Source organism: Notechis scutatus, chromosome 5 (genome assembly GCF_049901735.1).
Source record: "Notechis scutatus isolate UNSWTSFEM ecotype Mainland chromosome 5, rNotScu1.2, whole genome shotgun sequence".
NCBI lineage: Eukaryota > Metazoa > Chordata > Lepidosauria > Squamata > Elapidae > Notechis > Notechis scutatus.
This window is the reverse complement of record NC_142013.1, coordinates 68,422,236-68,434,495: the sequence shown is the minus strand read 5'-3', so window position 1 is coordinate 68,434,495 and position 12,260 is coordinate 68,422,236. Positions and strand designations below refer to the sequence as shown.

Sequence of the window (12,260 nt, the reverse complement as noted above, 5' to 3'; positions counted from 1 at the left end):
CATTTGCAGAGATTTGTTTTTCCAGCCTCAAGAAGCTGATTAGTAGAAGGGAGATAAAATTGGGGTGGGGAAAATTATTTTCTTCTTTCCAGGTAGTAGTTTCTCTTCTCTGTAACATTTAGCTGTGTGAATTTTAATTTATTAATGTTTATTCTAGTATTCTGAACCTAAGTGTAGCATTATAATAGTAGATATGGGCCAACTGATCCCACATGTCAACACATTAAATCAGGTCTAGAAATGTGGGTAAGAAAGATTGTTTTCTTTTTTCTTTTGCAAATGCATACACCCAAAAATTTACACAATTGCCTATCTCTATCCTGGAGCCAGCAAAAGTTTGTGCATTTTGGTATGTTGTGAAATAGGACTTGACCCAACAGCGCAGTTTCATTACCCAAACTCTTCCATTATTTCTGTGGGAGTGAATGCTTTTACACTATTTTTTATTTGTTCTGTTGTATTTCAATGCTGTATTTTATTCTTTAATGTTTTAATATTTTGAGTACCACCTGGAGACTGTAGGGAGCTTAAATGATTATGATAAAATATTACTACATACAATTATAATTAATGAAATAGTGTTATTTTTTTTAATCATTGGGCTTTCCAAGAACAGGAATTTCTATTGCAATTTTTAGTGCAATTTCCTGCCAATATTTAAAGAAGTATATTCAACATCCAACAGATTAACAGAGTTGGAAGGTCATCTAAGTGAACACCCCCCACCCAAACAGGAGACACTACACCATTTCTGACAAAAGGCAGTCCAGTCTTCTTGAAAGCTTCCAGCGATGAGGCTCCCACAGCTTCCGAAGGCAAGCTGTTCCATTGGTTGATTGTTCTCACTATCAGAAACTTTCTCCTTATTTCTAGGTTGAATCTCTCCTTGATCAGTTTTCATTCATTATTCCTTGTATGGTCTTCAGGTGCCTTGGAAAATAGCTTGACCCATCCTCTCTGTGGAAGCCGCTCAAATATTGGAACACTGTTATCATGTCTCCCCTGGTCCTTTTCTTCTCTAGACTAGCCATGCCGAATATTTGCAACAGTTCATCGTATGTTTTAGCCTCCAGTGCCCTAATCATCTTGGTTGCTCTTTGCACTTTTTCTAGAGAAGATGTGTCAAATCGGATTTCTTGGAGGGCCAGATCAGCATTGTAGTTGTCCTCTATGGGCTGACCAGGGGGAGAAAGATGGGATGGACAGCCTCCTGTAGCACCCTGATGGCCAAAATGGGGCGTGGGGGGACACAGGTAGCCCCTGTGCACCCTGTTTTTGGCCTGAATGGCCTGCAGCACCATGCCAGCCAAAATGGGCTGTGGGAGGGCCACAGATGGCCACCACAAGCTCCGTTTTTGACCTGAATGGCCTCCTGCAGCACCCTGCTGGCCAAAACGGTTGATAGAAATTATTTATTATTTATTATTATTTTAGGTATGGTCTTACTAAGGCTTTATAGAATGGTATTAGTACTTCACCTGATCTTGATTATATCCCTCTGTTAATTCAATTTAGGATTGTATTGGCTTTTTTGGCTGCTACCACACACTGTTGGTTCATATTTAATTGGTCCCACTAAGACTCCAAGACTCCACAGTTACTGCTACTAAGCCTGGTTTCACACAGTCTATATATATACTTTTGGTTTTTCTTGCCTAAGTGTAAGACTTTACTTTTCCCTACACTGAATTTCATTTTGTTAGATATGGTCCAGTGTTCTAGTCTGTCAAGATCCATCTGGATCTTGAGCCTATCTTCTTGGGTATTAGCTATTCCTGCCAGCTTAATATCATTTGCAAATTAAATCCCAACTCACACAGTTCTCTTCTCCATCCCTAACTGTGGAGCTGTTTCATATATCCTTAGAAATGTAATTGCATCTGAGGAGAACTGGTTGGTGTTGTGGCAGGAATGGTTGGAAATAGCAGAACTCCACTGAGCTCTGTGAAAACCAGCCAATATCTGCTTGCTGGAAGACCCTATGCGGTCAAAGCAACCCTGGGGGGGGGGGGTGTTGATGAAGGAAGAAGAGGTGCTTCATTGGCCATGAGAAAACCACAATTTCCTCATTAGATCTGAAGAAAGCTCTCCTGAACTGCAGCAGGGATGACAGGCATTTTTGGCAAGTTACAAGCTGTGACAACTGGGACAATAAGATTTGTGTTAGAGTGGTTCGTGGATAGAGCATTGAAACTGGGTGAGACAACTTCCAACTTTTATTATAGAGACCTAACCCAAGTAAAAGATTTTTTTAAAAAATAATCTCCAAACATTAAGAAAGCAGTGACTGGATACATGGAGAAAGAGAAATATTAAAGACTCAGATGTGAAATAAATATCTAATGGAAATATCTAATCTAATTTAAAACATAGAAAGCCTGGAAAAGATTTAACATTATTTTGAAAAGTGATTATTGGGAGAAACTGCTTTTTTATTTTTATTTCTAAACACACACACACACACCCGCCATTGGTTGTGTTCAATGGGTGTGGAGCAGGAAAATTATCTAGTGGAGGAGGAAGATTACTGCAGCATGGGAACTCAAGTGCAAGGGTCACCAATCTTTTGGACCTCAAGGGCCACCAAACTCATTTCAAATCCCATGGACCACTAATATGAATTTTGACTGACGGTGGCTTGCTGATGTTGGTGGAAAAGTTGGTCCCATATTCCAGAGCTGCAGTAGTCACAGGACTAGCTTGTGCACCGGCCTGCCATGGATGAGCTGCTCCAGCATGACCAAAGAGCCAGTCTTGTGACTTCTGCAGCTCTGGAATATGGGACCAGCCCGTGGTGGGGTTGGAAATCTCCGCCATAGGGACTGGCACCTGTAATATGCAAATTTGCAGGTGGTGCAACATGCAAAAAGCAGTGCAGTCCTCACCGGCCAGGACGAGATAATGGTGCTGTTGCAGCAAGAGGGGGCTGGCGGCACAGGTGTTCTAGTCTGTCAAGATCCATCTGGATCTTGAGCCTATCTTCTTGGGTGTTAGCTATTCCTGCCAGCTTAGTATCATCTGCAAATTTGCTAAGTTCCCTTTCTATTCCCTCCTCTAAGTTGTTAATGAAGATATTGAAGAGTACTGGGCCTAAGACTGAACCTTGTGGCACCCCACTGCTTACTTCCCTCCATGTAGACTTAGGCCCATTAACGACTACTCGTTGAGTATGGTTTGCCAGCCAGTTGCTAGTCCATCTAGTGGTGGTGCTATCTATTCCACTTTTTTTATAGCTTACTAAGAAGTAGCTTACTAGAAGTGTGGTCTACTTTGTCAAATGCTTTGCTGAAATCTAAATATATTATGTCCACAGTATTTTGCTGGTCTACTAATTTAGTCACTGTGTTGAAGAATGAAATAAGATTGGTTTGGCATGATCTGTTCTTAACAAACCCATGCTGACTGCTAGTTATTACTTTACTTGTTTCTAGATGTTGGCAGATCTTGCCGCCACTTTCAGCTTTCCCCCCTTCCGCTTCGGAGTTTCAGTCACTCACTGATTACTTTTCCAAACTATCCACTAGTTATAATCCAACACCAATTTTGCCTTGATATCTTTCCCGGACTCAAATTCAATCTCTTCTCTCCGCTTCCTTCTTGAATTGTTCTGTCACGTCTTCGGGCCAGCCTCAACAGGCTGACTTCTTTTGCCCTGAGCTTCGGGCTCCCTTCTTTACCTCTGGGATTGCAATTTCCCTGATAGGCTCCGTGAGTTCTTCCTCACTTGGGTGATCCTGCCAGGATCTAGTCCCACCTCGAACGGTCGCCCACAAGCAAAAACCCCGATGTAGGAGAGCAGAGCAGAGTTCTCCCACCTCGCCATGTTGTGATGTCACCGGAAGTCCTTGACTAAATTTTATTAATAATTGACTTCTTTGGAGTTTTTAGATTTTGGGATACTGGAATATTAGAGGTATATTAAGTAATTTTTAATATATTAAACTGGTACAAAATGACCCAACAGGAGACAATAAAGTTTTATGAAGAAATGTTAGTGATGCTTAAAAGTATTTATGAAAATGTGACAAAGAATCATAAGGAAATGATGGGATTGTTTAAAGATAAAGATGTGAGTGTAGAAGATCCTCAACAAATGGTGGAAAAAGATGAATATGATACACAGAAGACAGATGAGAAATTAGAGGGCGTGGTGGTGGAGACAAAGCAAAATAAACTGCAAGAAGATAAAAATAAGTTACAAACAGATAAATTGTTATTTTCCAAAACTAATGAAAGGGTTATGGATGGATATTCAAAAGATGCAACAGAAGGAGATAAAGGGTAAGGAAGAGGGAACAGTCAGTTTGTGCAAAAATGCTAAAAAGACATATAGGATTCCAAGAGAGAAATATAAAAGAATGACCAAAAAAATCAATAAATGATGAAATTCTAAAAAAGCTGAGAGATGATGGATAGAGACATAATATCTTGCAATATAGCAATTATATTAAAAACCAATAGACATAAGTGGAAATTTTAAATTGGGAAAATAGTAGCACATATATAGAATATATGATAGAATTTATTATAACCATAAATACAGTATATTAAGATTAGGAGGTGGAAGACTAGGACTAGGTATATCTAAATGTATTATGATTAATAGGGTGCAAAAATATACTGGAATATATAGTTTTCAAGGACTATAAATCCAGGGGACTTAGAGATATAATCTTGAGACTGATTAAATCTTATTAACAATTGGTTTTATTGGTGTTTATAGAAAATTGAGATATTGAAAATGTGGTGGAACACTGAGTGATAATTACAATATTATAAAATTAACGACTTAACGGGTTAATAAGTATATTGTATGAAGAAATGTTATTGATGTTTACATATATATTTTGGAAAAAGTGATAAAAATCATAAAGAGAGAATAATATCATTTAATGAGGTGAATATAGAAAAACCCAACAAATAGGAAAAATAAAGAAATAAGTACCATTGGGAAAATAGTATAATATATATTGATACATAAAAGAATATAATTATAGTGAGCATATGAAGGTTAGAAGTTGGAAGGTAAAAACCCTGTATATGTAATTGTATTATTACTGTGAACATTGTGTGAAAAACATATTAACCCAGTCCACAAAAATATTGGTTGTTAAAGGAAAATTATAAATAAAACATATAAAAAAACAAATGGTGGGAAAAGATGAATATAATATTCAGAAGACAGATCACAAATTAGAAGGAGTGCTGGAGGAGACAAATCAAAAAAAGTTACAAGACAAAAACACCAAAGAGACAGCAACAATAAGTATTAAGAATCAAATAGATAATTCCTTAAGAGTTTACAATGGAACAGAGAAAAGAAAAGGAAGGTTTTCGAAAAATAATGAAAGGGTTATGGATGGATATCCAAATGATGCAGCAGAAGGAGACAAGGGGTAAGGCAGAGGGAACATTCAGTCTGTGCAAAAACGTTAGAAAGAAATATAGGATTCCAACAGAGAAATATAAAAGAGTTACCAAAAAGTCAGTAAATGATGAAATTCTAAAAAGACTAAGAGATGATGGATAGAGATAAAATATCTTGCAATAAGGTGACTGTATTAAAAACTAATAGAAAAAAGTAGAAAGTATACATTGAGAAAATAGTAGCATACATATGGATATATAACAGAATTCATTATAACCACAAATATACTAAGTTTGGAGGTGGAAGACTATGATTAGGTATATTTAAATGTATTATTATTATTAACTGTGTAAAAATATATATTGAAATTTATAGCTTTGAAGGACTATAAATTCAGCAGATTTAGAGCCTGGGATTGATTAAACTTTATTAATAATTGGTCTTATTGGTGTTTACAAAAAAAATTGAAATATTGGAATTATGGTGGAACATTGAGTAATATTTAAAATATTAAATTATTAGTGATTTAGCAGGGGTCAGCAAATACATTGTATGAAGAAATGTTATTGATGTTTGAATATATTTATGGAGAAAGTGATAAAGAATAAAGAGAGAATGGTATTGTTTAAAGACAAAGATGTGTATGTAGAAGAACCACAACAAATGGGGAAAAATAAGTACAAGTTGGAAAAATAGTATTATATACATATACATACATTAGATACATTAAATAATCTATTATAATTACAATGAATATATTAAGGTTAGAAGTTGGAAGACAAAGATTATGTATATTCAATTGTATTATTAGTGTTAGCAGTGTGTAAAAAATATATTGACTTAGTCAATACACTGTCCACAAAATATGTTGGTTGTTAAAGGAAAATTACAAATAAAACATATAAAACAAAGAAAAGAAAAAAAAGAAAGGTAATTGCATCCACAGAAAGTGCTAGGAATCCTCTGTATTTTAAAGATTTGTTGCCCTAAATGTCTGTCTTCTGAAAGAGAAAGATTAAAAACCCCTCACACGGATAACCATTTGGAATGAGAAAATACATTTTCCAGTAATATAGCTTCCCCTACATGATGAGTTAGGCTGTGAAAGATAATAATTCAATTGTGACACAAATTTTATTGTTTTTTAAATAGAGGGTTCAGATAATGTCGAAAAGCTTGAATGATACTGGATCAAATGGACACTTTTAATGAAAAAAACAGCTTCAACAATTAAAAGTAAAGTTAAATCTAATGTAAAGTACATGAATTATTGGTAATAATTCAACAATGTTCAGGAAAGAAAACTATCAGGACAAAAGAGGCACTACTGTTGAGATCCTTGTTTAATGTGCTGCTGCAGGCAATGAACAAGCAGGAGACTAGAATGCCTGAAAAGCTGGAATGACATACAAATTAATGGTATATCCTCATCAACAAGATTGTGTCTTGTCCTTGGGCATCTTATCTCCAGAACTTATCAAATAACATTACCTAATGTACACAGGTACATTAAAGTGGTGAGCCTTTTAAAGGATTTTATATGTTAGCTGAAATGGTATAATGAAGTAGCAGGGCTAGCTTGAAATAGCATATGTTTCTCTACAGGAAATCAAAATGAAGGTTTTGTAGCCTGAAATCACTATCAAATATTGTCACCTAATGTACCCAGGAAGTGGGTGGTGAACCTTATAAAGGATTTTACATGTTATCTGGAATGATAAGGTGCCATAGCAGTGGTAGCTTGAGTTAGCATGTTTCATGAATGAAGGCAATTAAACATGTCCCAGGATAATGTTGCAGGATCCAATATAGGTTGGCAACAGAGACCAGTGGTTTTGTCCTCCAAGATTTCAGGCTCATACTGGAGCCCATCTTCAGGGAATTCTCTCTAGCAGAAGCATGTTCACTCTGCTTCATTCTGTCAGAGTTCCCTGAAGATAGACTCCAGTACAAGTCCGAAAAAAGATAAACTGCTGGTCCCAGTGATCAGCCCAGTTTGGATCATAGCATGTTTTTCTACAGGAAATCAAAATGAAGGTTTTGAAAATGAATCACTACTTATATGTATTAAGAATATGAGGCACAGTATTAAACTAATTTGCAAATTTACCTTTTCTTTCTCCACTTCAGAGTTATTGGTGCTATGAGTAATTTTGAAGAATTCTGGAAAGCTTTCAACTGTCCAGAAAATACTACAATGAATCGAGGTGCAGATTCCTGTCGAATTTGGTAGTGCTTCCTCTGAAATCCTATGTAGAAATCATGTCTTCGTTTCACTGGCCTACTATTGCTTCAGAATTGCATTGATCAAGTACATACCAATATTATTTTGCTGTGTAGCATTCCCATCCTGGTGCTTGACCCAACTGGATCTGGCATTATTGAGTTGCTTCTCACAAGCAAGGATAATTCAAAATGTAGTATGTAGAAAAGAACAGGCATTTTTTTTAAAAAAAGTGTCTTTATACAGTTCATAACCTGTAAAAAATTGTACTATAGTATTCTCATTGCTGTGAAGCAAAACAACACCAACATTATAAGATTATAAATGTACATTTCCACTTTTTTTATAGCAGTCATGCTGGTATTTCAAATTTGTCAAACTATATCCCAAACCATACAAACACAGATAAAATCTGATTTTCAGCAATCATGTACACCTTTCCCAGTGATGGGATTCAAATTTTTTTACTACTGGTTCTATGGGCATGGCCTGGTGGGCGTGGCTGGGGAAGGCTACTGTAAAATCTCAATTCCCTCCCCACTCCTGGGGAAGGTTACTGCAAAATCCCATTCCCTCCTCACCCCATTAACCTGCTTTCCAGCTCCGTTCTCCTGTGCATGGCAACAAAAGAAGACCCAGCCGATCAGCTGGGATTCAGGAGGCAGAGAATAGATGGGGGGAAGGGCCAGTCAGAGGTGGTATTTGCTGGTTCTCTGAACTACTCAAAATTTCCACTACCAGTTCTCCAGAACTGATCAGAACCTGCTGAATACCACCTCTGATCTTTCCTCTACTTTCTTGAGGTATTGATCAGAGAGATCTTTGGGACCAGTACTTTAAGAATAAGGTTGCTTAACCTATTCTCTTTCCACTGCCACTCTGAGTTATATGGTGGAATATACTAATGAAGCACATTGGGTTCAGTTTTGGCTTCAGACATGCATGCTTTCTTCAACCTATAATTGCATTTGCATATATGTATGATACACACAAACTCGTAATCTATTTTTCAATTTATGTAATGGATTACAAATATTTTACCTGAATTGTGGGCATCATTTATTTTATAATATAATAAAAAGGTAAGTTTGAAACAAGTATAATCATTTAAAAGTCAGATGCATGATCCTGTAATGCCAATTTAAGCACTTTCTCCACAAATCTTTAGCAACATAGATATTGTGGCTATTTGCCTCCACACTGGTTAAATATATAAAATCTTTGCTCAGCTAATTGCACATTGGCTTCATGACAGATGCTTCTGATAATATGCAAAGAGTAAATTTTCTACATGAGTGATTTTAATCTACATAATATAGTGATCTAGGCATGAACAGAATTGGGAATGAGGCAGATGTTTTGTAGCATTATAGAATGTCTACTTGTTTTAAAAAGTGAAGAACTTCTTCCCAGATACCACCATTTTCTTGCAAAGTAGAAAAGAGGGATCTTTGGTGCTCTATGAGCTTGCTTCTTTTCTTGCAGACAGTTCATTACCTAAACTAGGTAACATCATCAGTAAGGAGTGCAGTTTACTGTCAGTTTATATTCTAGTAGCTTGCCCTGTCAGTGTTGGTGGGAGTAGTCTTAGAGATTCTTTGGTTAGGCTGTTTAATGTTGGCTTGTTTCGTAGTTTTTTGATTGGGGTATTGTTTATTTGATTGTTGGTCTGATGTTAATCTTGGAGTAGGAAGGCTGAAAGGGGCAGCTTCTGATATGGAACCTAGCACTCTTTTGTCTTAAGGCGAGTTTCAAACTTACCTTGGGTGTAGTTACAGAATTGGTTCAATAATTGCAATGTTTTGCAGAGATATTGGAAGTGACAATGCCAATTCACAGCTGCAGATGGACTCAAGGGAGTCAATTATAATTTAGTTCAAAAGACTTGACCATTTCTAGTATTTTAGGCTTGCAGTGACAGCATTACTATAGCAGGGTCAATTTAGGGCCCTAGGATCACAATATAAAAAGATTCCACAGATAGAAAGTGTTAACTATACTATATTAACAGTAGGATTCTTGCTGGTAAAGATTTGAGTAAAGAGTGAAATAATCTTATATCTTTTTTTCTGTTTTTTAAAAAATTGTTTAAATTGTTTACCTTTTAGAGGAAAAAATATATCCATATAAAAATTGCTTGAAATCGGATAATTTAGTTAATGATCATATAATACAACCATTCTCAAATCACAGATGAAGATGATTAAAGTGATAGCTTTTTTATATATTGTATGACATTTTCCACTGTAATCTGCTTTTGAGCTCACTTGTGAAAACAATATATGATAAGTTTTTAATAAATAAATCTTGCAAGGCTACTCTAATATATTTTTTGTTCTTTTTCTTAATGTGAACAAGAAGAAAGATATCCAAGTATCAAACACCATTCAGTTGCCTATAAAGGAGCATTTGTGCTATATTAGGACAGTTGTGTCTGACTCTAGGGGGCAGTGCTCATCTCTATTGAGCTGAGGGAGCCACATTGTCTGAAGACACTTCTGTAGTCATTTAGCTAGCATGAGTCATCATGACTATATGTTGAGGTGCATGGAATGCTGTTAGTTTCTCACCAAAGTGGTACCTATTTATCAATTTGCATTTTCATGCTTTTCAACAGCTAAATTGGCAGGGGCTGGGACAAGAATGGGAGCTCATCCTGTCACATGGGTCTCGAATTGCCAACCTTCTAGTTGATAAGCCCAGTGTTTTAGATATTAGACCACCGCACCCCTTAGCCATAGTTGAATATTGTGCTCACAGTGAGTGCAGCACAAATAACAGGAAAGGATATGGTTATTATTTACAAAAGACTAAGTTTTGGATTACAAAATATTGATCACAACTTTGCTATAGTTCAATATTCATTGTAACATAAAATCAGAATACAAATTCCATACTTGGTTGCCCAAAGGAACTTTTAGGTGCTTATTTCCAATTAGGATCTATGTTAGGAGACCTCTGGACAGGGGTGGGATTCAAATTTCTTAACAACTGGTTCTGTGGGCATAGCCTAATTTGTGAGTGTGGTTTGGTGGTCATGTGGCTGGCTGGGCATGGCTTGGTAGTCACATGACTGACTGTGTGTGACTTGGTGGTCATGTGACTGCATGGGTAAAAAGATAGAAACTCACTTTAACAATGCTCTTGGTGCGGGCTTGGACTAGATGACTCTGAGGTCCCTGGATTGCTGTACTGTTTCAAAGCATCCTCTGAAGCTGCATCTAGTGCCAGGGTTTGTGGTCCTTCCTTCCTCTCCTTTTTCTTTCCCTCCGTCCCTCTATCCATCCCCCCATTCTTCTATATCTCATTCACATTCCTTTCCCTCCCCTCTTTTTCCCTTCCCTCCCTCCCTTTCTTTCTCCCATCCCATCCCTCCCTTTCTTTTTCTTCTTCCTTTTAAGCGAAAGAAAGAAAAAAAGAAAAAAGAAGACTACCATGCATTTCTATGCTATTCATGGTATATTTTCAGCTGGAATCTTTTTCTACTTAAACCAGGGGTCCCCAAACTTGGCAACTTTAAGACTTGTGGACTTCAACTCCCCCAGCTGGAGAATTCTGGGAGTTGAAGTCCACAAGTCTTAAAGTTGCCAAGTTTGAAGACTCTGACTTAAACCTTAGTATAACATCCAGATATTTAAAGACATTAAACATCTTGGATTAATCTTGAAACTTTTTGCATACTTGTGCTTAATCAGAAAGAATTTTATTTTAACACTTTATTTTATTTCAATTCCAAAGCTACTTTTTATGAAGACCAAGTCAGGAAAAGTAGATTGGAAACAAAGCAAAAGTTAACCTTCTCATTCTTTTTAACCTTTTCTAAATGACAAGTAGAAGTGAGCCTTCTTGCCATTTTATTACCAAGAATTTATCACCATCTTCAAATTAAAGAATTGCCTTCCAATAACAAAAAACACAAGTTTGCAAACTGCCTGAATAGTACACAGCATGTAATTTTGTATGTTAAATATTGAACCACAAAGTGGAAGAGGGAAAATATTTGTGAGAAATATTTACTGTGTTTTTTGCTTGTCAAACTTAAAAGGCCATTGGACTCCATAAAGGTTGTGACAGCAATAGAAGCAATGAAGCAGCAGCTAGGCAAACTGCTGAGTAGTCTGAATTATGCTTTGGAAATGTATGTTCTGAAACTGAGCAAATGAATGAGACCTAAAGGAAAGCTGTTCTCTACAAAATCCGCTTGAACTTATCTTACCACCCTAAGCCTGGCATGAAAAAGCAGAGCAACTTACTAGTTTTGAAGAGGAGGATATGGAATAAAGAAAGAAGATTGGCTCCAACAGTTTTAGGAGACTTCACAGTTTTGTTTACCTAGACCATTCCCAAGGCAGTAATCAATACTGTATTAGCTCCAAATGTTCTTTTGGCTAAACACTGAATCCAGGCATATTGGATGGCTGGAGGCTGCAGGGAGGCCTCCTAGGCCCAAAACGGGGCCTAGCAAGTCCTCCTGGAGCCTCCTAGGAGCAAAAGCAGGATGTGTGTGTGTGTGTGGGGGGGCGTTTTCGGCCTAGCAAGTCTCCCTGGAGGCTCTTGGGAGCAAAAATGGGGGGGGCAGTGCCGGACCCCCCCCCCCCATGGCCCGTTTTTACTCCCAGGAGGCTACCTTGGAGCCAGACAGGCCTCGCAGGGACTCCTGGGAGGGGA

At 37.2% G+C, this 12,260-nt stretch overlaps 1 protein-coding gene across 3 annotated transcripts in view; it reads left to right on the top strand.

Annotated features, from left to right (window-relative positions):
- PHEX (phosphate regulating endopeptidase X-linked) overlaps nucleotides 1–9,916 on the top strand; it is a 145,672-nt gene extending 135,756 nt beyond the window's left edge. For 2 of the 3 annotated variants that reach the window (XM_026674905.2, XM_087966916.1), the window contains one exon: nucleotides 7,499–9,916. In XM_026674905.2, coding sequence (XP_026530690.1) covers nucleotides 7,499–7,601 — 103 coding nt within the window. In that variant the 3' untranslated portion in view covers nucleotides 7,602–9,916. Of the gene's footprint in view, nucleotides 1–685; nucleotides 816–7,498 lie in introns of those variants that run through there. The other variant, XM_087966915.1, reaches the window with a different exon arrangement.
- Nucleotides 9,917–12,260: the final 2,344 nt, after the last annotated feature.